The 22,345-nt window shown below is 38.1% G+C and overlaps 7 protein-coding genes across 8 annotated transcripts; 4 read left to right on the top strand and 3 right to left on the bottom strand.

The window, feature by feature from the left end:
• Window positions 1-70: 70 nt before the first annotated feature.
• LOC108841553 (em-like protein GEA1) lies at window positions 71-926 on the bottom strand. Its single transcript, XM_018614304.2, has 2 exons — window positions 796-926; window positions 71-495 (listed from the first exon to the last, which is right to left on the bottom strand). The coding sequence occupies exons 1-2, from the start codon at window positions 911-913 to the stop codon at window positions 155-157; spliced, it is 459 nt and encodes a 152-aa protein (XP_018469806.2). The 5' UTR covers window positions 914-926; the 3' UTR covers window positions 71-154.
• Window positions 927-2,785: 1,859 nt separating this feature from the next.
• LOC108843299 (ERBB-3 BINDING PROTEIN 1) lies at window positions 2,786-5,166 on the top strand. Its single transcript, XM_018616464.2, has 9 exons — window positions 2,786-2,993; window positions 3,075-3,159; window positions 3,251-3,400; window positions 3,510-3,663; window positions 3,975-4,190; window positions 4,269-4,405; window positions 4,483-4,574; window positions 4,675-4,854; window positions 4,964-5,166. The coding sequence occupies exons 1-9, from the start codon at window positions 2,900-2,902 to the stop codon at window positions 5,032-5,034; spliced, it is 1,179 nt and encodes a 392-aa protein (XP_018471966.2). The 5' UTR covers window positions 2,786-2,899; the 3' UTR covers window positions 5,035-5,166.
• An 822-nt stretch (window positions 5,167-5,988) lies between these two features.
• LOC108839975 (uncharacterized) lies at window positions 5,989-7,483 on the top strand. Its single transcript, XM_018612780.2, has 2 exons — window positions 5,989-6,686; window positions 7,199-7,483. Exons 1-2 carry the CDS (start codon window positions 6,119-6,121, stop codon window positions 7,255-7,257), a joined length of 627 nt encoding a protein of 208 aa, XP_018468282.2. The 5' UTR covers window positions 5,989-6,118; the 3' UTR covers window positions 7,258-7,483.
• Window positions 7,484-8,348: 865 nt separating this feature from the next.
• On the bottom strand, window positions 8,349-11,423 carry LOC108841992 (probably inactive leucine-rich repeat receptor-like protein kinase IMK2). The gene is made up of 2 exons (XM_018614781.2): window positions 9,285-11,423; window positions 8,349-9,156 (listed from the first exon to the last, which is right to left on the bottom strand). Exons 1-2 carry the CDS (start codon window positions 11,158-11,160, stop codon window positions 8,534-8,536), a joined length of 2,499 nt encoding a protein of 832 aa, XP_018470283.2. The 5' UTR covers window positions 11,161-11,423; the 3' UTR covers window positions 8,349-8,533.
• Window positions 11,424-12,225: 802 nt separating this feature from the next.
• On the bottom strand, window positions 12,226-16,319 carry LOC108841993 (uncharacterized). 2 transcript variants are annotated; one of them, XM_018614783.2, is made up of 10 exons: window positions 16,162-16,319; window positions 15,626-15,875; window positions 15,319-15,504; window positions 15,123-15,215; window positions 14,712-14,894; window positions 14,526-14,628; window positions 14,258-14,443; window positions 13,116-14,134; window positions 12,675-13,045; window positions 12,226-12,584 (listed from the first exon to the last, which is right to left on the bottom strand). In XM_018614783.2, exons 2-10 carry the CDS (start codon window positions 15,848-15,850, stop codon window positions 12,527-12,529), a joined length of 2,424 nt encoding a protein of 807 aa, XP_018470285.1. In that variant the 5' UTR covers window positions 15,851-15,875; window positions 16,162-16,319; the 3' UTR covers window positions 12,226-12,526. The 2 variants fall into 2 exon arrangements, with proteins under 2 accessions (XP_018470285.1, XP_018470286.1); XM_018614784.2 differs by lacking the exon at window positions 12,226-12,584 and having other exon boundaries at window positions 12,835-13,034.
• Window positions 16,320-18,123: 1,804 nt separating this feature from the next.
• Window positions 18,124-20,446, top strand: LOC108827513 (uncharacterized). Its single transcript, XM_018600924.2, has 9 exons — window positions 18,124-18,380; window positions 18,471-18,533; window positions 18,612-18,667; window positions 19,288-19,381; window positions 19,489-19,549; window positions 19,687-19,768; window positions 19,894-19,949; window positions 20,048-20,111; window positions 20,192-20,446. Exons 1-9 carry the CDS (start codon window positions 18,225-18,227, stop codon window positions 20,253-20,255), a joined length of 696 nt encoding a protein of 231 aa, XP_018456426.2. The 5' UTR covers window positions 18,124-18,224; the 3' UTR covers window positions 20,256-20,446.
• An 870-nt stretch (window positions 20,447-21,316) lies between these two features.
• On the top strand, window positions 21,317-22,102 carry LOC108840003 (non-specific lipid-transfer protein 5). The gene is made up of 2 exons (XM_018612815.2): window positions 21,317-21,735; window positions 21,858-22,102. Exons 1-2 carry the CDS (start codon window positions 21,389-21,391, stop codon window positions 21,865-21,867), a joined length of 357 nt encoding a protein of 118 aa, XP_018468317.1. The 5' UTR covers window positions 21,317-21,388; the 3' UTR covers window positions 21,868-22,102.
• Window positions 22,103-22,345: the final 243 nt, after the last annotated feature.

The following is a 22,345-nucleotide window of genomic DNA, read 5'->3' as shown; positions in this document are numbered from 1 at the left end:
AAATTAAACTGGCTAGGTTTTACATTGACCCTAGATAGACTAAAACAAACGTAAAAACTCGCTGCAACCCACACGGAACCTAGAGGTTACTTATTCAGATTATATAATACATGACGTTGCAGCGGGGACACTAGTAGATAGTTTCGAGCTACTATCACTTGTTGGTGAACTTGGACTCATCGATCTCAATCCCTTCTTCCTCCGCACGCTGTCCACCAGATTTGTCCATGGTACTGAGTCCTCCTTTGCGTCCCATCTCCTTGTAACCCTCGTGCCCCAACTGCTCCTTCCTGGTCTCTCCACCTTTTTGTCCCATGTCCTTGTAACCCTCGTGCCCCAGCTGCTCCCTCCTAGTCTCTCCTCCCTTGTGTCCCAGCTCTTGATAACCCTCGTGCCCCAGCTGCTCCCTCCTAGTCTCTCCTCCCTTGTGTCCCAGCTCTTGATAACCCTCGTGCCCTAGCTGCTCCCTCCTCGTCTGCCCTCCCTTGCTCCGTCCTGCATTTCATTAGAGCATGGAGAATTACTTCATATTCACGTAAAATACTTAGAACCCTTCTTATATTTTAAGATAAAGTAGTACTGTTTTAAAGGGTCTTTCTCATCGGCCAAGATGATAAGATTAAAGCGTGTATACTGTGTCATAAAATCAACTGAATTAGAACAAACAATAGTTTATATTCACGCTGGTCCAAAGGGTTTAGTAGCTTTTGTAATCTAATACGTACAGTATTGGAACCTCAACAACAACGAAAAGAGCGGTAAAATTTTAAACCCAAGTATACATATATATAATACCTTCAGCCAGGTGCTCTTGAGCTTCTAGGCTTTTGCCGCCGGTACCACCAGGGACGACGGTCTCTCCTTGCCTGGCCTTCTCATCTAGCTCCTCTCGGCTTTGTTGCTTTGACGCCATTTTGTATTAAAAAAAACGGATGTTCTTGTTTGGTTTTATGCTCTGACACAGATACGGTAGACGTAATGCATGTTCCTATAAATAGAAACATTGTGGTTCTAAAAGGAAAGGTAAGGAGATGTCACGTGGAAAAGAAGACGTGGCGAAACCTGAGAGAGTTGGCTGGGTGGAGATGACACGTTGATGCTTACTCAGTCAACTTACTACAGTTATTAACGAGCTGCTTGACACGACGTCATTTTTGGTAGCTTAATCCATTTCTCTGCTTCTCCAAGACATCAAAGGACTCAAAAGTGTTGAGAAACATATATAATTATAAAGTTGGGTAGAGTAGCTGTCATTACTCAGACAGTTTGCTACAGTTATCAACGAGCTGCTTAACACGACTTCGGTTTAGTAGTAGCTTATTCCATTTCTCTGCTAAGTTGGGTAGAGTAGCTATCATTACTCAGTGAACTTGCTACAGTTATCAACGAGCTGCTTGACACGACTTCGGTTTTATAGCTCAATGTTCTGTTTCTACAAGACATCAAAGGACTCCAAAGTGTTATAAGAACATATATAAGTTCTAAAGTTGAAGGAATGGAGCGTATCTATCATATTATCATCCAGAATAACACTGAAACCTTTTCAATACTCATTATTCTTTCTAAAGGATCTTGGCCATTATATCAAAGTGCTCGATTCAAGTGATTATTGGAACAAAACTAATATTACAAATTGTAGTTTCCAAACTTGTAGTATATTATGAATTTAGACTTGAATCCTAGTATTCAAAGGAAAAAACATATCGATTTATACCTAACATACTCATTGTTCTATAAAATAACGTATAGCATATTATTTAATTGCATACATACACAACTATATAAATATAGAGATGACTGAATACACTATCATTCCAACTACTTTCTCTACAAAATGATTACCAACAAAAAAAACTTTCTCCACAAAATTCATAAGGGAAAATTTCATAAAAATACCCGAACTAAATTTTGTTAAGTTTTTTAATACCCAAACTTTTTCACTACCCAGTTTAATACCCCAACTAATTATTTTGTTTATTTTAATATCCAAACTTTTAAAACTGTGCACAGTTTAATACCCGAACTTTATTTATTTTAATAAAAATACTAATAAGTTTCAAATAAAATTTTTAAAAATCTCTAAAATTTACAAAATAAACTCAGAAAATTCTAATTTTTTTTGGTGTCTGAGAAATAAAAATAACTAAATAGTGTAAAATATTAAATTTTGTAATAAAATTTCTAAGTTTTAAATATTGTATTTTTTTTCTGAAATACAAAACGAAATTTATTTTTATTATTCAAATTCATTTATTTTTTGAAAAAATAAAATTTCCATGGTTTATCTACCTTGTTTTCTAAATCTTAAAATAAAATTAGAATTTTTAATGTTTTTTCTTAGACTTTTGAGATTTTATTAAGTTTTGTTTAAAAATTATTAGTTTTTTATAAATAAATAAAGTTTAGGTATTAAAGTGGGTACAATATTAAAAGTTTGGGTATTAAAATAGGCAAAATAATTAGTTGAGGTATTAAACTGGGTAGTGAAAAAGTTTGGGTATTAAAAAACTTAACAAAATTTAGTTCGGGTATTTTTATGGAATGTTCCCAATTCAGGATAATACAAACTTTTTTGTAATTTAAAAGAGTTGGTGAATGCTCAAGATGGGCTTATATTGGGCCAATTCACGTACATGCTACTCAAAACAACCACCGTTTGGCCCATGAAGGAGTGAGAAGAATAACACATGGCCGGCCATAACTGGAAACGCAAACAAAACAAGAGTTTTGTCCCTAAACGGTGTCGTTAAGAAGAGACGACACATAGCGAAAACCCTAGTGTCTTTATTTGAGCAAAAACGTCGCTCACACTTCTTCTCACCCATTCTTCCCTCAATAGGCTCCCACCACCCCTTTAACCATTTCCTTAAACCCCTAGCGAGTTAACGACCTTGGAGAGATGAGTTCTGACGATGAGAGAGACGAGAAGGAGCTGGATCTCACCTCTTCTGAAGTCGTCACCAAGTACAAGAGCGCCGCTGAGATCGTTAACAGTAAGTAAATCCCCATTTTTTTTACGATTTTCGATTAGGTTTTTGTATTTCATTGTCTTTTGGGTGTTTGGGAATTTGCAGAGGCGTTGCAGTTTGTTTTGTCTGAATGCAAACCAAAAGCTAAGATTGTCGATATCTGCGAGAAAGGAGACACCTTCATCAAAGAGTTAGTGTTTGTTATTTTCTTTTTTCAGGTTCCTTGTGCTCTGCGTAAAAGATTAAATTAGCTCATATGTTTTGTTTTTCTGTATAAAAAGGCAAACAGGGAGCATGTACAAGAACGCCAAGAAGAAGATTGACCGAGGTGTGGCTTTCCCTACGTGCGTTTCTGTGAACAACACCGTCGGTCATTTCTCACCGCTTGCAAGTGACGAGACTGTGTTGGAAGAGGGCGATATGCTCAAAATGTACGAACGTTTTTTTTTTTCTGAAGAAATGAGTTTTGTCTGTTTTTTGATGTCTCTGTGTGTGTGATTTCATCGTGTTTTGTTTTGTTTTGTCTTGTCTCCATTGCAGTGATATGGGATGCCATATTGATGGGTTCATTGCTCTTGTTGCACACACACATGTTCTTCAAGAAGGGCCGGTTACTGGACGCAAAGCTGATGTTATTGCTGCTGCCAATACTGCTGCTGAAGTTGCTTTGAGGCTCGTTCGTCCTGGGAAGAAGGTAACCCATTTGTTTTTTATGGTTCTTAATGATTGATTTTGTCATAGTTGCTCTGATGGGAAGTTTATAATTCTAATTCCTAGTATTGTCTACTGTAGACTGACTGTTAGTTATAACTTGTAGCAATTTTCCCGAACAGAGTTTTGCTAATTCTGGATAATTTTCTCATTCATATTCTAGTGAGGCTTATATGTCACAGTTACTCTGATGTATTGTCATTGCGTTTGGTTGTTTCTTGATTAACCCTAGATCTTGCTACAATAAAGACAATTAGAATTGTGTTTATTTTATTTATTTTTTTGCTGTGGCAGAACCATGCTGTCACTGAAGCTATTCAGAAGGTGGCTGAAGCTTATGACTGCAAAATTGTGGAAGGGGTTATTTCCCACCAGATGAAACAGAATGTGATAGATGGAAGCAAGTGTTTCCTAAGTGTATCCACTCCAGAGACAAGGGTTGATGATGCTGAGTTTGAAGAGAATGAAGTCTATTCCGTAGATATTGTGGCAAGCACTGGTGATGGCAAGGTACATTACTTTTGTTGATTTCATCTTTGATGACCAATTTGCAAAGCTTCTTCAAATTGCCATTGTTTCAATTTGCAGCCGAAGCTTTTAGACGAGAAGCAAACAACTGTATACAAGAAGGATGCGGATGTTAAATATCAGTTGAAGATGAAGGCCTCCAGATTCATATTCAGCGAGATCAAAGAAAACTTTCCCCACATGCCATTCACTGCAAGGTGCTTTTTTGTACCTTCTGAAGCACTTAATATTTTCTAAGTATGGTGTCAACTGCTAACGTTTCCTGAGAATATAGGTCACTGGAGGAGAAAAGGGCACGTCTTGGACTTGTGGAGTGTGTGAACCATGGCCATTTGCTACCGTATCCTGTACTTTACGAGAAGCCTGGTATGGATTATGAAAATTTCTTTGATCCTCCATTAACCTCTCTTAGATAGATCTTGACGGTTAGACTCATGAATATATATTTTTTTTGGTTCATGAACAGGGGATTTTGTTGCTCAAATCAAGTTCACAGTTTTGCTGATGCCAAATGGTTCGGATAGGATCACTTCACATACACTTCAGGAGCTTCAACCTACGAAGACCATTGATGACAACCCTGATATCAAAGGGTGGTTAGCCTTGGCTATCAAGAAGAAGAAGGGTGGTGGAAAGAAGAAGAAAGGTATGAAACTTAGAAAATTATGTTCGCAGACTTTTATTTACTATGAAACTCAATCCACGTTTTTTTGTTGAGAAAAGGATCCATAATAACTTTGTGATTGTTTTTGCAGCCAAGAAGGCTGGAGAGAAAGTAGGGGAGACCTCAACGGAGGCTGAGCCAATGGAAACAACTCAAGAATGAGATATTTCTGTCGCTTTTGTTTTCTTTTTAAGAATTTTTTGGAACTTTGAGGTACTTCTTTATTTGTATGTTTGGGGTTTCAGAGAGTCTCTGCTTAGAAGTAAAAGAAAAGAACAAAAAGTTACTTATCAATTTGACTTCTTCTTTGCACAAACCCTTTCTGAATGGTTTTGTCGTATTTATCTGCTCGGCTTATTGCTCATGAATCTCCCGAAAGGTGATCTTGGATAGTAATTAATAGGTTCATCTTATTAGTGTGAAACTTGTACCCCAGGTCTCTCATCTAAAATACTTCTAAACTAATCAAAAGAAATACATGGTGAATTCTAACTCTCACAGATTTGAGTTTTTTGGCTTAATTACTGGTTATGTGTATAAAACTAATCATGCCATTCCCTGGCATATTGGGATGCATAGGATCCGAGATTAAAAAATATCAATATGCTTGATGGCCACGTGTATTGCAATATATGGGTACCAGTGTACCACCGACACACCAAGTTACGAGGTACGTGTGAGAACTTCATGCATGACTATTTGTCTAGAACAGTGGACGTGCCGTGTGTCTTTCAAGATTCACTTTACAATAAAGTAACATATTGTTAATTACTCCCTCTGTTTCTTAATAAGTGTCATTTTAGAGTTAGGCACACGGATTAAGAAATCATTAAATTTTATATATTTTTCATACAGAAACATCATTACCCATACATCTCAACCAATAGAAAAATAAAATGCATAATAAAATTAATAAATTTTGCATTGAAAACTTAAAACGACACTTATTTTGCAACGAAAAAAATTCCTTACAACGACACTTAATATGAAACGGAGGGAGTAGTTAATTAGTTAAGATAGTATTATCTATTTCTTTGTGGATAACCATATTGTCTTCTTTTTCTTTGGTCGGTTTTGGATAGTTGATATATCTGATTGTTTTTTTTTCTTTTTTTATATATCTAATTGTTTGTTCTCTTTTTCATCGAATTGATACAACATGTATTTTATTTATTATTGATTTGGCTGAATAAAGAGACTAGTTTTACTTTACCACATGTAGAATGGTACCGTCTTAAGGAAAAGAATGGAATCAATGGTAAGCAAAGAAACAAAAGAAAATATGGAAGAGCCAGAAGCAGATAAATTCTCAAGTAACAAAGGTAAATCAGAACAAGAAGAAGAAGAGAAGGGAGGTAATGGAGGGATTTTGAACAATTTGATATCCAACTTGATGGGCAAAGACACAAAAGAAAATATGGATGAAGGAGTTTCAGAAGCAGATAATCTCTCAAGTAACAAAGATAAAACAGAACAAGAAGAAGAAGAGAAGGGAGGTACCGGTGGGATTTTGAACAATCTGATATCCAACTTGATGGGTAAAGAAACAGAAGAAAATGTGGAAGAGGGAGTTCCAGAAGCAGATAATCTCTTAAGTAACGAAGGTAAAACAGAACAAGAAGAAGAAGAAAAGGGAGGTAATGATGGGATTTTGAACAATCTGATATCCAACTTGATGGGCGCAACAACGACAACAACAGTAGATGAAAAATCTGGTGAAAATATTCAGAAATCTGAATGTGAAGATGAAGATGAGAAGAAGAAAGAGAGTTCGGGTGCTGGAATCTTAGAAAATATCATTTCTCATCTGCCAGGTACGCTTTTGTTCACAAACGGGCTTACACAGTTTAACCATTGTACTAAAGAAATAGGGAAAATGTGAGACGTATGATGGTCTCAGTTTTAGTAGTATATATGTGTGTTAAACACTCGTAGAAGGTCATTTAGATATGTCTGAAATGTTTGATTTGAGAAAGTACTCACCATTAGTGTCTCTTCGCTCCCATAATTAGTTAGATAGATGCTTCCATGAAACACAGATTTTTTTTAATTTGCTAACAGAAGAATTCCAAATTTTAAGCTCATAGTCTTCCACAGATTGGAAATCAAATCTTTAAATATTCTGATTTAAGTAAATAACCCTCAATACTGAAAATGATTTGAATCCGGGATATAAAGAAACCAATCCCTTCCACCTACATCTTGGTTGAAGTCCAGTTATCTAACGTCAAATCTTTATAAGATAACTTGTTTTGGGGTTTTGTAAAGCATTTAAGTAGATAATTGTTAATTAGTTTCAGTTTGTAACTCTTTTCTGTAAGTGCAGAAGATGCAGTTCCAACGACAGAGGAAGCATCCATTCTGATCCACTCTGTGATTGACTGAAGAAGACTTAAACAACAACTCATTTTCATCGTTGTTGTTGTTTTTGTGACTTGTAATTTTGTTATTTCTCTTCACACAACTCTTTGTTTTCCTTTTCTTTTGAGCAACACTCTTTGTTTTCCTATTGAAATCTTTTCTAGGCTAGCGTTGAAGACATCATGGTCTTGTCTATTTATTTTCCTAGCTCTATATTTTAAAACAAATAATACAAGTATGTAGTTAGATCTGTTTATGTTCTTGATGCCTTTTCTCACAAACACAACATGAAAACAATGCATAACTAAATATCTACAGTTTAATGCCTTCAAGCTTTCAGCTCTAGCAATTCATAGATTAATGTAAAATTTAACCGGGTTAGATTATGAATCACCGGATAATAGATTCTATAGATTTCACATAAAATCGTCTCCGAAATAACCCACAATTGAGTTTGATCATCTCTTTTGAACCGGCTAAACTTAGATTCAACAATGAACACCCACACAATAGAATATATACATTATTTTGATATGTTTTCAATCAGAAACTTATAATATTAGAGGTTTATAGGATGATTCAAATTCATAAATTTACAAGTCTCTTGATATTTTAATGTATTGTACTTGTACATCTTAAGACGTTTCAAGAGAAGTGAGGTAATCCTCATAACATACATAATTTTGAATGTTATCCATGACTAGCGTCCGTGTAGTGGAAGTCCAACAGAACAAACTAGTCTACCTTGAGGTGGGTTTCAAGTTGAGACAACCTGCCATTCCACAAGATTGATAATATGACAATATGTATAGATGATGGAGCAACAAACAAAACATAAGCCTGTTTTGTCTATATTTTTCTGTTGCCATGCAGCACCATACTGGTTATCCGATGTGGATAGACAGACCCAGAGATGAATTGTATACCGCATCCTTTTATCTCACAAATATCCCAACCAAAATTTATTTTCACCTCGTCGTAGTTCAATGTTTAAGGACTTTATCCTCGCTAGAAATTACGTGAAGGACAAGATTCCCAAAAGGAATCCCATAATCAAATAACAAATGGAATTTATATAATAAACGTGTGTTCTAAGTATTTATCAAAAATTAAAGTAAATCCCAAAATTAATTATTGCATTACTTCAACCAAAAAGAATAGGTACTGTCTTCTTACAATAGATAACTAACACAACAAACTTCAAATCACTTTGTATAAACAAATTTAAATGAATAATCAAAGAATAATTTCAATCATATAATAAAAGTATGTTTATAAAGTGTGTATATATATTATAAATTTATACGCCTTCTTCTTCTTTAGCTCCATCACCGCCGGATCCAATCCCCGTCGTCTCCACCTCCGGCCTGATCTCCTCCAGCTGATTCACCACCTGAACCGCTTCCGGCCTCGCCGCCGGCGACGGATCAACACAATGCAAAGCCAACTTCAACGTATTCAAAAGCTCGTCGCCAACGGTCTGCGTCTCCCTCATAAGCTCGAGATCGAACACCTCGTTGGTCCACTCCTCCTTCACGATCGACGCCACCCACTGAGGCAGATCCATCCCGTTCGTCGGCTCTCCGGGAGACTTCCCCGTCAGGAGCTCCAGCAAGATGATCCCCAGGCTGTACACGTCAGTCTTCGTGCTCGCGTTCTTGATCTTCGAGAACTCCGGCGCTCGGTAGCCGAGAGTTCCGGCGGTCGCGACCACGTTAGTGGCGGCGGCGGCCGTCATGAGGCGGGAGAGGCCGTAGTCGGCGATGTGCGCGTTGGTCTTCTCGTCGAGGAGGATGTTGCTGGCCGTGAGGTTCTCGTGGATCATCATGGTCTCGTTCTTGTGGAGGTGAGCTAAGCCGCGGCTGATCCCTTTCGCTATCTTCATCCTCGTTTCCCATGGAATTAGGGTTTCTGGTCCTCTAGCTGTTCGATTTCAATTCACAATTTCAAAAATCAGAAAATCCCCAAATCAAATCAAAATTAGGGTTTTTTATTTTTTTACTCTTTTATTTTTTTTACTTTTTTTACTTTTTTTTTATTTTATTACTTACCGTGGAGAAACGCCGAGAGACTACCCTTAGACATGTAATCAAAGACGAGGAGCTTCTCTCCTTTAGGTCCCAAGTAGTAAGCTCTCAGCGCGAGGAGATTCGCGTGACGGATCTTGCCTAAAGCTGTGACCTCTGCTTCGAACTCTTTGACTCCTTTGGTTGTTTTCTCTCTCAGCCGCTTCACCGCGACTTCGTTTCCGTCTTCCAGCGTCGCCTTGTACGCCGTGCCGTATGTGCTTTTCCCCATGATCTCAGCCGTTGCGCAGAGGAGGTCGTCGGCGGTGAACACGAACGGACCGTCGAAATGGACTAGCTTTCCTCCCATCTCACCTCCTCCTCCTGTTGCTGCTGTTGCAGCGGTTGCGGATACTGTCTTCTCGGTGATCTTGTCCTTGCCGTCTTTTTGTTTCAAGGCTGCGCGTTTCTTGATCAGACAGCAGAGTAGGATACAGCACAGGAGGAGGAGAAGGGCTAGGAGAGCTCCTATGGCGATTAGGATTATGTCTTTGACGGAGAGTTTTCTGTGGTGTTTTCTTGGTTCTTGTGGTGAGGTAGGTGAAAGAGGAGGATGATGAGGTTGTTTAGGAGAAGGGCAGGGAGTTGAGGGACTGTAGCCACAGAGCTGACTGTTACCCACGAAAGAGCTTGAGTTGAACTTTCTGGAGAAGATAGGCGGGACAGGACCAGAGAGCGCGTTGAAGGAGACGTTGAAGGAAGTGAGATTCGCCAGGTTGACTAGAGAGGGAGGGACTAGACCTGTGAAGTTGTTTTCGGACAGATCGAGTTGTCTGATCCCAGATATGTTCCCGATTGTCTCTGGGATAGGACCGTTGATCTTGTTTCTCTTGAGGTTAAGCACTGTCAGGTTGTGCAGTCTGTCGATGGCGTCTGGGATTGGGCCTTTGAGGTGGTTGCTTTGGAGGTTTAGTGAAACGAGAGATGTGAGGTTGGAGAAAGTGTCTGGGATGGTTCCGTTGATTGAGTTGTAAGACAAATCAAGGCTCTGAAGGTGTAGAAGAGCTCCACATTCAGCTGGGATGGAACCAAAGAGCTGGTTATGGCTTAATGAAAGCTCTTCCAGCGAACTCTGCTTGCAGAGGGACAAGGGAACAGCTCCAGAGAAGAGATTGTGGTCAAGATTCAGCTTTTTGAGAGGGCGAGAGGCATTAACCAAAAAGTCAGGTATGGATCCAGAGAGGTTGTTATGCCCAAGGTCGAGAAAAGTGAGGGTGTGTGATCTGGCTACTGTAACCGGAAGGGGACCGGAGAGTAAATTGAAGCTGAGATTGAGCCTATAGAGCCTGGTGGACTCAGCAAGACTAGGCGGGATGATTCCAGATAGCTGGTTGTTGCTAAGATCAAGATTCTGGAGAAGAGGGCAGTTGCCGAGTGAGGCTGGGACCGAACCAGAGAGGCGGTTGTTGAAGAGATAGACTCCGTGGAGGTTCCTGAGAAAGCCAAGGGAACGGGGAACCGAACCGGCAATGACGTTGTCGTGGAGGCTAAGTTTTCTGAGACTCTGAAGCTGTCCGATCTTCTCGGAGATAGTGCCACCGAGTCCTTTCCATGGGAGCTGAATGGCGACCACTTGGCCTCGAAGGCATTTGATTCCAGCCCAGCCGCCGGAGCAAACACTGGTGGTGGAAGAGTCGTTCCAGCTTCTGAGAACTCCTGTGAAGTCGATGAGTTGGTGTTTGATTGCTTGGAGCGCCTGGTAGTTCCCTTGAGTCACCACGATCCCATCCCAGGAGTGACCACCAACACCACCACCTGCAACAGCTTGAGCAGACAAGAGTAAGAGACACAAGAAGAAGCTCATGCATAAATTGAAACTAATTTCATAAATCCGAAATGAGTTTCTGTGAAGCTGATTCATTTCAAAACTATGAAAGAAAAAAAAAGAAGAAGAAGAAAGATGAAGAAGAGCAGCAGAGTTATAGTTCTTTGTTGTGTTCTTCTTTTCGTTTGTTTTTTGGATGACAACAAAGAAAGAGAGTTAGAGAGAGAAGTTTGATTTTTAGTGAGAGAGGGAAAGGAATTTGTGAGTGAGTGAGGAGTTGAAGCCAAGAGTAATTATGGTGAGAGTGGAGGAAGAAGAAGACAAGACATAAGTTTAGTTTATGTTTATTGTAACGGCTAGTTTTACTTCTGCGCCAAAAAAAAAAACGGGAAGCGAGAGAAACATGACCAACGGCTATAAAGCCATTTCGACCGTTTTAATCTTAATCATTTAATTAAAATGTCTTGAGAGTCGTTGGATTGTACAGAGATCGTGACCGTGTGGTTGTCCAAATAATAATTGTTCCAAACTCGCTAATCTATATAATTCTATTTTTGTGTTCAGACAACAACAAACTAAAAAGATCCTATCATATGACTCGGTCAAATCTCGACACTTTTTGCCACCTCAGCCTACCAACAATCGTGAACAGATCTACTCCAAAATCTATAACGTGGCCCAATTCAGGCCCAACTGCTTGAAGTGATTCGGAGAAGGATGTTCAAATTGGATTGTTCCGGAGTAGATCCAGCTGTATTGTTCGAGTGAAAGGTTTCTTGGTGTATAGTAAAAGATTAAGGGCTCTTTCAAATTGGAATCTCATATACATGTTCTTCGGAGAAGGATGTTCAAATTGGATTGTCCGGAGTAGATCCAGCTGTGCATTGTTCTTTCCTTGTTTGCTTGAACGATGATTGCATAATTTGACAGTCCTTTTTTCCTTTAATTTACATTTACTAGACAATAATGGGCAGATCGACTAGCTCAGCCAAATGTAACACATTTTGTTCAACCTCTTATTGACCAAATATACATAGTACATGAGTTTATACCCAAAACTTTGGTACATTCTATCATCCCTGAGAAGAATAATGCAACTCGGAAGGCATCAGCATGAAACAACATGAGCCATGACAAGAGACAGTGACGTTTGACACTAAAGAAACAAACAAATCCTATGATACACTCACAAACCTGTCTACGTATAAAATACAAAGCTCTTCAAAGGTTTTGTCCACAGAGTTTGAGACTTTGATAATAAAGTTACATAGATAAATTCTACACCAAAAATAACATACAAGAAGGAAAGAGAAAACACAGCCCAAAACAAACAAGTTCCATATTTTTCTTTTCTTTTTTTTCTTCTGTGGAGAGAGCGAAGGAGACAAAACAAGTTAGAAAAAGCTATACTTGTTCCTATAACGATCTAAGGAGCATGTGTTTGTGAGAGATCAGACCAGAGCTACAAGGGAGGGAACTCGTGATCATCCGCCAAATAGTATGACTGCGTATGTGTTACCCTAAATGTACATATACCCACAATCAATTAGACACAGTGAAAGTGGATTTGATGAATAGATAAATAAAGTTCTAAGAGCAAGAGATTGTACCGTTCTTCCTCCGTGGAGGAGGGTATAGATGCTAGGCGATGTGATTGATTATAACAACCTTCAACGCTCAGGTCACTCTGACTACTTCCCTCGGGAGGGGAGCGTAGCTCAGCTTGAAAAGGTTCCGTAGATCTCTCATACTGATGATTTGCAGCAGACCCATTGGCATCAGAGAGGCTTTCAAACGAATCAACTTGACTCATCTCACAAGAACCATTTGCTTGGTTGGGATGATGATTATGATGATGATGAAGTTGTTGTTGACGACGATGGTCCGAGTGAAAATGCGCCATGTTACGCCCATTGTTACGTGGCGACCTAGTTTGGTTTGAGTTTCTTCTTGGTGGGAACGGTCTATCTCTGTAAAAGTTCTGCATAAAAGAGACATTAAGAAGCTTGTTTCGACAGTCTCAAAATGTGAGGAAGCACGTAAGTAATTACCGCATTTGGAAAGTATGTCCCAGTTCCTCGTGGCTTAGGCAACTCCTCCATACCAAAATTAGCATTTGGGATCATCTGAGGGTTCATATGAAAGAAAACTTGTCTTGGAACCACTCCGTTGACGTTCACTGGTCCGGGTGCATTCCGACCGAAAGGCATCGCGTGTCGGACTACTTCCCATGAATTGTTGTTCGGAAGCTGAGACAGTCCATGGGGAGATAGTGGAGACAGAGGACCGTTTTGGACGTAATCAAACCACCAACGCCCATACCGCAAGCTGTTAAGCTGGCTCTCGTAATCTCCTGTGAGTTCGGACAGCGAATTTGGGGTGTCCGAAACAAAGTGGCCAGAGTATTGGAGATGCATATCCTCTTGTATCACAGCTACTGGATCGGTGTGATGTACTGAACCTGTAAACTGCAGGTCTTCATGACCGACATGATCGTTCACATTTTCACTACTGTGCACCCTTTTGGAATGATTCTCTTGCACTTTCTCCACCGCTTTTTCGTTTATTACTTCACCATTTCTGATGTGATGAGGAGCGTGATGTTCACCGTTCAAATGAGAGACACTCTCCATAGAATTCACTGCATCTTCAGAGATTTCAAGCTTTTGGAAGCTCAGACTATCTGATACAGAAGGGGCTGTTTCAACAAGTAATCCGCTTACATCAAGCCTACTAGCATTGGCTCCTCCTGTACACAACAAGTCTTCCTGGTCATGTCTACCGTTTCCAGTAGCAGGGGCAGCACCAGATGAACTAGAAGATTCCGATTCGTAAACCATTTGACCGTCTTGGAAATGGTTGGCACCATGGGACATGGCACTGTTCCTGTTGAACCTTACGTAGGGAACAACATCAAGGACATCAGGCCTCTGGCCACTTCCATGTCTGTGTAGCATGTTTGAGAAGAACTTACGAAGCTCAAAACTTAAGTCTTCTTCTGACTGCAAAAATATTTGCCCAAGCTTCCGAGCACCGTATGTGAATGCACTTCGTATGCGATAGAAGTTACCTGAGTTAAGAGAAAATTAATAAACCATCCACGTTACAATTTTACCAAAAAAAACAGAGCATTTTAGATCATAAAATGCCACGAACAGAACATTCTAAGTTTAACAGCAGAAGAAAGAGAAACCTTTGCTAACGCTGCGACCAAGATTGTTATTTTCCTTAAGTGGATCAATTATATTGAGATGCCTCACTGGAAAGACACGTGGGTTTGTCTCAAATCCTCTTGAAGGTACAGAGTACAACTCCAAACACTCCTTGAGGAACTCACTGGTTAGCAGTAGATCTTGCCCCTCATTTTCTGGAGTCTCAACTAGAACAAAAAAAAACAAAGAAATGGAATTTAAAAAAAAAAAAAAGATCTCAGTTTATATTAACTTGACTAAATGCTCTACCAACGATTTCTGGTAGTGAGGAAAGGTTGACTGGACCACTCAGGCTAATGCAATAGTTATCCCAGTCAAACTTGCTGAAGTAGTCCAAGAATTTGTATAGAACCTATAGAAAAAAAAAACAAAAAGTTTTTTTTTTTTGTAAAAATCAAAGATGAGAGACTTAAACAAGATTCAGAACACACTTACTGCAAGTGGGCCATCCAATGAGGAGTGGAAGAGATGGAAAATATATAAGACCAACGTCTCCAAAGCATAAGTTGAGATCAGTCCATGTAGAGCCCCGAGAATACGGCTCTCATAGTAGCACCAAGCTTTGATGAGAATGATGCTTCTCTTGAAGAGATGGTCTTTTCCAATGAGGTGATCGATCTGCGTAATCAAAATCGTCAACGTCAATCTTTGCCTTGTACTATTGCATCCTATAAAAATGCTCTTTAAACAATGTGATTGCACGCATTTAAGAAAATCTGTTAACAGAAAACCCCTCATGCAATTGATTAATTGAACAGATAATAAAGCAATTTACCTTTAAAAAGGTTAGTTTAAATTTGTTTGAGACAGCATGGGGGGGGGGATACTGAAGAGGGGACATATTACCTTCTCGAGAAAACACAGAGTACAAATCCCACCGAGCTGATTGAAAGAGATATCTACCACAATGTTCTGCACCAGACATTTAACAAGCTTAACCTGCAAAACAAAATAAAGAAAAGCTTGTTACTTAACCAAGTTTTCTCTCTGTCCTAGTAGTACTGAATAAGAAGACATAGAGAGAGAGATTAGATAAACGAACCTCGGCCCGTATTAACTGCACATCCTTAATCATAAACGGTGCACCCACATTATGTTCCTCCCTATCAAGTACAGAGAAAACTTGGTGGGCCAAATCTTCCTCGTGACACGGTCCACCAAAAGCTGTGAGATCAATATCCCCATCAGGAAGATACGTTTTCAATGGGACTGATCCAAAAGAATGTACCTGAAAACACACACACACACACACATACTAATAAAAGTTATACAAAGAAAGCCATCAACACACAGTACTACCAAAATATTGATAAAGACACAGAGAAGGTTTTAAAAGAGAGAAATGAAACCTCGCAACCAAGAGTCATTCTGATTAGTCTTTGCATATAGTCAATAACATCTCTTCGTCTATCCTCCGACACGAGTGTTGGATGGACATGCTCTATAATTTCACGGGTAGCTTCCTCAACTCTGTTCCAAAACTCGGGCTGAACTGGGAGAGACCGAGACGACGGCTGAAATGAGGATGAAGTCTCTTCTAATGGCCATTCATCCAGATCCTCCGCCGCCGCCATGAAAAGAGTAGGAGAAAAAAAACACCTACGCCGAACGTGTATAAAAACAACAATTAATCATTACAGCAAGTGACGATCACTTAAACACAACATCACAAAATAAATGAAACTCGAATAAACACCATCGTTCTTTTAAAAAAAACTTGCATAGATAAAACCGCTACAAGTTCAGATGATTTTACAAAAATTCAATCCGATTTAACAGAAAGATTCAGTTCAGATAAGCGTTAAGACAAAACTGATGATGGCAGTTTACTTTAGTTTTTTTTTGTCTGCAAAAAAAAAAAATTTAACAAGGAGAGGCCACCTACCGAGAAGTGTGAAGAGAATCGCTAAATACTGAGAGTTGCCAAGCAGCGTCCCGACCAAAGAAAAAAAAGACAAGATGGGAGGGATTTATAAGACCGAAGAAGATGAAGACATCGAAACGAGATCTAGGGATTTATTGGTCTGATGAATGATGAACGCTTCGCAGGAGAAGGGGCAGAATATTTTAATTTTAATTTTTTACTATTTCTTTGGGCTGGGCTTTTTTTAAGCCTCTAAAAACGATTCGCTGTTGTAACACATTTTGTTCATTTTTTTCACCCTGCCCAATTATAAACAGCATGAGTCATGAGGAGAGAACAGTGACACTGAATGACTGAAAGTCTGAAACTATAAATAAAATAAAGGTACAAACCTAAATATAGAATACAAAGTTCTTCATAGCTTTTGCCAGGCCAGTCTGAGTTTTTGATGGAAGTTACACAACTTACATAGATAAATTCTATATCAGCAGCAAGAATAACATAGTGCGTTTCGGGTTGATCCTCTATTCTATAAGCCTAGAGTGCATATTATGTCATGCATGCTTATTTGTTGGTGACGTACGTGTAATCTAGTATATATCTTCTTCTTTTTTTCCACACAAAGCATATTAAGTTTGAAGGGTGGAGGGAGAAGCACAAACCATGTCAAAGAATCCTACAAAAGAAAAAGGTCTCCAGTTGTGTTTGGAAAAGACAGGCCACACTTCTGAAAATTGTATTTTCCCAATCAAACAGAGAGGCAAGAACACTTTAGAGACAAGGTTCAAGAAAGCAATCTGCTCGACCGCACGCACCACCCCCAGCGACACTCCTGAGAACGTCCATAAGCCTCGGCTACGTATATATCTATTTAATGAACTTGTATTATGACTTTATGAGGAATTAGTTAAATATATATATGAATGTTTATAAAAAGAATTTATCAGTTTCTGTATTTCAGGAACGTCTAATCTAATTGGTGAGAGGTTTGTGATACTTGTGGACTTTGTGTGATAGTGGATAAGATTTTTTCTAAAAGGTATACTAAATTTATAGATGACAAAAAAGTGATGAGAGTTTCTTTTTTAAATAAAAACTGCCTCAACAAATCAACAACTCAATTAAATAAAATATGCAATGTGCGGATTGAATTGTTCATTTTGTTGGATTCAAAGTTCTGAGTGATATATAGGATTCCTATTTCGAATCGATCTTATGTTAATATATATATACATATGATATTTATTTCATTGCGGTGTTTACTCCATTATCTTCTATATTACATAAATTAATATAAGAATAATACTCTACAGTATCATATATGTATATAAATTTTATAAAAGAACTAAAAGGTAATAGTTGGTTACTATTTTATTTCATTTGTAAATATGTTTTGAATCATCCTATAATTTATATTTATAAAATAAATTATTATAATTTATCTTTATATTTCTAATTTACATCTCTCATTTTATCTAAAATATTTATATCAATGTTACATATACTTTAATATCATACAATATACATATAATTAAAGAGAGACAAATTGATACTCACTTAAAATGAATATCGATCTTTTTGTTTTATGTATTAACAAAAATTACGTCTAAATTTTAAAATAAATAGCCAAATTAATGTCTATTTGTTTTTTAAAATTTATCTTCAAATCTATTAACCATTCAGTCTTTTGAAAGTAAAAAAAAATCAGTTAATTAAAAGCTAATTTTTTAAATACAAGAAACGTAAAAAAATGAAAAATTTAATTATTTTCTTTCAGAATCTTAATATTTGAATCGATCCGAAATAAGCGAATCCGAGTTAAAAATATCCGAACCTGATCCGAAGTACAGAAATACTCGAACGAATTTTATACCGCTATATCAAAATATCCGAAAACCTGAACGAATACCCGAACACCCACCCCACCTACTTCGAGAGTCAACGTGTTTAGTTGGGCCAACTTAGAAGTTGGGCTAATGTTTGCGGCTCAACAACAATGTGAAGAAAGGACTCTTGTTACATTGCATCTTTCTACCTCCGAGCAAAAAATCACCGGCGGAGAAACCTCACCGAAGAATCAAGTTATGGCGGCGGGCATGGTTACGTCGGCAGGATCGCGACGGTGGAAATGGTTAATTGAAGCTCTACTTGTGGTAATATCACTATCATTCGCGCATCTCTCCAGCGCTTACCGACCAGGAGACATCGTGGCGATGAGCAAGATGGGACAGTACCATTCCGTTCGTATTCCATCCATCTTTTACTGAGTATTATTAACTTTATTAGTTTGATAGAGACTCTAAGGATCTGTTGATTCCATATGCGTGCAGTCGAGAACGACTTGGCATGATGTGATCGGAAAGCATTGCCCGATCTTCGCCGTTAATCGCGAGGTACTGTGACTTTGTATATGGTTGATTAGGTTTCTTCGATTTATGATTTTTTTCTGAATTTCCATGCCGATTTTGCAGGTGCTGATCCCCATAGCGAAACCAGTTGGCTACACCGGCACAGATCCTTATAAGATGTGAGAGTTTATTCGTATTCGATGATGATGCTTTGAAATTGAGATTGAATAGAGAGGATGGTGAAGATAGAGATTCACATCTCATCTACTTTGATTTAGAGTAGTCTCTTGTTACTGGCTCGAATAAGAGATGATGAAGATAGATTCACAGTCTCATCTATTTTGATAAAGATTTAGAGTATTTACTTCTGTTCTGTTGCAGATTGTGTTCTTCTACTGCGCTGAACATGATGTACAATGCTGATACAGCGACATCTTTCCATTGTTTGTTACATTAGTCATATACTGATTTGGTGTCTGATGTGTGGTTAGGGATATGCTTTTACATGCATAAATTTCCATTCATGTGTCTTTAGCTTATCTGCCGAGTTCCTCGCTGGTTTTACGTGCTTTTAGATAAGTATATTGTTTGCTCGCTTGAACAAGAGATGGTGAAGATAGATCAGAGTAGGGGCCGTTTTTTGTATGGTGTGTTTAGTTCTCTTCTGTTGCAGATTGTTGTGTACTTCTAATGTCTTCTCCGAGATGAACATGCTGTTGATACGGCCACATCTTTTCCTTGCTTGTTACATTAGTCATATGCTGATCTTGGTGTGGATGTGGATTGGTTCTACATGCAGAAAATTCCAAGTTGGAAGTGAGAAATTTCTAATACACTGGCTTTTGGTGATAAACCGGAAGAGTTCAGAAGTTCCAATGATCGATGTCAATTTGGTATGTTTAGTTAGCCTTGTGTTTTGAGTCGTTTATAAGCTTCCGACTGATTAGGTGTGTGTATGACTCATTTCTGTGTGGGTTGTTTTTTGTTCGTGTTTGCACAGAGATATTCTGGAGGAGATTTGCTTGGAGTTACAGCTCAAGTTGTCGATATGCCTCTTAGCTGTACGTTAAACTCCATATCTTTTCTCTTTATTATCTGGTGAAAGTTATAACATCTTCTTCACCTTCTTCGTGGCATAGGGTGCTAATATTTCATAGTCAGTAGTTTTTGCTTAAGCTGAGATTTTGTCCATGAACAGATTTGAATACACACCCGGAGATCCGCAAGCAGTTCTGGGACCCTCAACACTGGCCAAAACATGTTCTTGTTAGATACACATGGTACGCTACTTTTGTTGACCCACTTTTAACTCTTTTTACCCCTCTCCTTCATTGCTAAGTTAGATTGTGGTGGATACGGTCGAGTCGCGATATTTAGCTTAGACACTTTATTGTGATGCATGCAGGAAGGAACAGTCAGAGATTGATGTTTCCTCAGGATTTTATGTCCTCTTTGGTTCAGGTAATATCTTTTTTTTTTTTTATTCTTGCTAATTAAACAATTTTAAAGGGAAAATAAGTTCATACACTTATTATCTTATGTCGTGAACTTGTGATCAGCTCTCACATTCTCTTTCGTACTCTCCATTTACGTCTTACAATCTTCAAGAGAGAAGCTGGCGAGGTAAATGACCTTCATGTCCTCTCAAGTTCAAGTGTATATCTTTCTATCTTAAACCTAATTCTTGAAAAATGTTGTTGTAGGTTTGTAAGAGAGACGGTTGTGGAAAGCAGCTCGAATGTTGGAGAGTTTGGCAAGGTTGAGTGAGAGTGTCATATAGTCGAAAGCGTTTGTATGTTGCTGCTGCCATAGATGCTTGGACTTGGTTGGTTAAGAAAAAAAACAATTCCAGAAAAGGAATGAGATTTGATCGAGTTTGAATTAGTCGAAAGCAAAACTCTGTTATTGTCATATACGGTGTTCCAAACCAAATCAATCAACACAAGTAACTTGTAGTACATCGTCTTGCTAAACAGAATGAAAACGAGTCCTCCATGTCTCCAAAGGAAAGAAAGTTGAGAACAGGGAATCGTCAACTTTCATGGTTGGAAAAGAATTGCATGAAATAACTTAAAGCTTAATATTATTATAAGTTTATAATTAAACAACAACAAATAAAGAAAATCGTAAAACCAAAAACATATCTTCAAATGTTTTCTATCTCACTCATGATCAATTGATAATGAATGGATTAGTTTTGTTGTAATTTCAAATATTTTTTCATTTTTCCATGAACATAGCATGGCAATTATGAGAAACATGTAGATAAGTCTACTAACTGGATCTTTCTAATACCATATTATATTTGACATTTTAACTCAATAGATTGATCCATAACTTTTATATATTATATTACTTTGTCATATGTAGAATTTTTTTCATTGACAATGAAAACTAGTGTTTTTTATTTCCATGGCTAGGATATTCATAATCCAAAATAAAGTTATAATGTTTCATGATTTTATTTGTTTTCCAAGTTTTTTTCATTGAAATACAAAATACAATCGTTTAAATGAGTGAGCAATGAATGTGTTTTGCTCCGTTTGAAACTCCAAATTTGTAGGTGACGCAATTATGAAATCTACTTTTTTTCTTCCAGTTTATTACCTTCATGTCATAACTCTTATAGTATACCAACGTTGACAAGTCATTGAATTGTAGTATATATGTGGAGCGATTATGGTCTTTTATGTGCATACAAGAATGAACTACACTTTATTTTATAGAGGCAACGCATTAAATGAAACCAACAACTAAGTAACCCCACAGTCTACTCTCACTTCATGCATCTACCCCGCTTGGCTCCCTCTCTCTATATAAACACAAACTCTATTAGCTCTCTTCATCATCCAAAATTAAACCCATTAATTAAGCAAAAGAGAAAGAGTGAGTTTAAGATTATGGAGGGGCTCTTAAAGCTGTCAACATTGGTGATTGTGTGCATGTTAATGTCCGCTCCAATGGCGGCAGAGGCAGCAGTCTCGTGCGGCACCGTTGCCAGCAACTTGGGGCAATGCATTAACTACCTGACCAGAGGCGGTTTCGTTCCTCGAGGATGTTGTTCTGGCGTTCAGAGGCTCCGCAGCATGACTCGGACCACACGTGATCGACAACAAGCTTGTCGCTGCATCCAAGGAGCAGCTAGAGCCTTGGGTTCCAGACTTAACCCAGGCCGTGCTGCTCGTCTTCCCGGTGCTTGCCGTGTTAGGATCTCTTACCCCATCAGCGCAAGAACCAACTGTAACAAGTAATTTAACTCTCACTCTGATTTATTTCATTTTATTTTAGGTTGTAATAATTTTATTTGGATTTTAATGAAGTGTTACTAACCATTATGATAATGTGTTTGGTGTATTTGGTTGGTTTCAGCATCAGGTGAGCACGAGAGGATATAGACGTTGAAGTGTTTATATTTTCATAAAAAAATAATGTCACTAGTATAATTGTATATCCTTTATGTGTTGTTTTTAGAATTGGTGTGTTTCATGTCTTTCTTAATGATATATGGAATTACTATATGTATTGTTATGTTTTTAGACGGTCGTCGTCTCTGTTATGTATTCCTCTAAGGCTCTAAATAATGATATATGGAATTACTATATGTATTTTGTTTCCATGTTGTTGCCACGTTCTGCTTTTAGTGCATCACTTCTTCGACGCAGTGTAAATAAACTAAGACCGACACAAAATTTTGTAATACAGTTATGATCAAACTGACCACTGTACTTATGTATTATGGTAGAAATAATAATTTATAATCATTATTAAGATAGTCCAGTGAACTGATTAGTATGTTTAAGAAAATGATCATACTTCGACTTCTGATACAAAGTATCTTTATAAGTTACAACCATTTG

Source organism: Raphanus sativus, chromosome 2, assembly GCF_000801105.2.
Source record: "Raphanus sativus cultivar WK10039 chromosome 2, ASM80110v3, whole genome shotgun sequence".
Taxonomy (NCBI): domain Eukaryota; kingdom Viridiplantae; phylum Streptophyta; class Magnoliopsida; order Brassicales; family Brassicaceae; genus Raphanus; species Raphanus sativus.
This window is presented reverse-complemented; position numbering and strand designations above follow the sequence as displayed.

Coding starts and splice junctions, on each gene's coding strand:
- LOC108841553 (XM_018614304.2), bottom strand. CDS start 913: ATGGCGTCAAAGCAACAAAGCCGAGAGGAGCTAGATGAGAAGGCCAGG. Junction 496..795: donor TCAAGAGCACCTGGCTGAAG/GTATTATATATA, acceptor AATGAAATGCAG/GACGGAGCAAGGGAGGGCAG.
- LOC108827513 (XM_018600924.2), top strand. CDS start 18,225: ATGGCGGCGGGCATGGTTACGTCGGCAGGATCGCGACGGTGGAAATGG. Junction 18,668..19,287: donor GGCACAGATCCTTATAAGAT/GTGAGAGTTTAT, acceptor TTCTACATGCAG/AAAATTCCAAGTTGGAAGTG. Junction 19,769..19,893: donor GTTCTTGTTAGATACACATG/GTACGCTACTTT, acceptor TGATGCATGCAG/GAAGGAACAGTCAGAGATTG.
- LOC108841992 (XM_018614781.2), bottom strand. CDS start 11,160: ATGAATCAGCTTCACAGAAACTCATTTCGGATTTATGAAATTAGTTTC. Junction 9,157..9,284: donor TCTCTCGGCGTTTCTCCACG/GTAAGTAATAAA, acceptor GAAATCGAACAG/CTAGAGGACCAGAAACCCTA.
- LOC108840003 (XM_018612815.2), top strand. CDS start 21,389: ATGGAGGGGCTCTTAAAGCTGTCAACATTGGTGATTGTGTGCATGTTA.
- LOC108843299 (XM_018616464.2), top strand. CDS start 2,900: ATGAGTTCTGACGATGAGAGAGACGAGAAGGAGCTGGATCTCACCTCT. Junction 3,160..3,250: donor GGAGACACCTTCATCAAAGA/GTTAGTGTTTGT, acceptor CTGTATAAAAAG/GCAAACAGGGAGCATGTACA. Junction 3,401..3,509: donor GAGGGCGATATGCTCAAAAT/GTACGAACGTTT, acceptor TCTCCATTGCAG/TGATATGGGATGCCATATTG.
- LOC108839975 (XM_018612780.2), top strand. CDS start 6,119: ATGGAATCAATGGTAAGCAAAGAAACAAAAGAAAATATGGAAGAGCCA. Junction 6,687..7,198: donor TATCATTTCTCATCTGCCAG/GTACGCTTTTGT, acceptor CTGTAAGTGCAG/AAGATGCAGTTCCAACGACA.
- LOC108841993 (XM_018614783.2), bottom strand. CDS start 15,850: ATGGCGGCGGCGGAGGATCTGGATGAATGGCCATTAGAAGAGACTTCA. Junction 15,216..15,318: donor TGCAGTTAATACGGGCCGAG/GTTCGTTTATCT, acceptor TTTGTTTTGCAG/GTTAAGCTTGTTAAATGTCT. Junction 14,135..14,257: donor TGGTCGCAGCGTTAGCAAAG/GTTTCTCTTTCT, acceptor CTCTTAACTCAG/GTAACTTCTATCGCATACGA.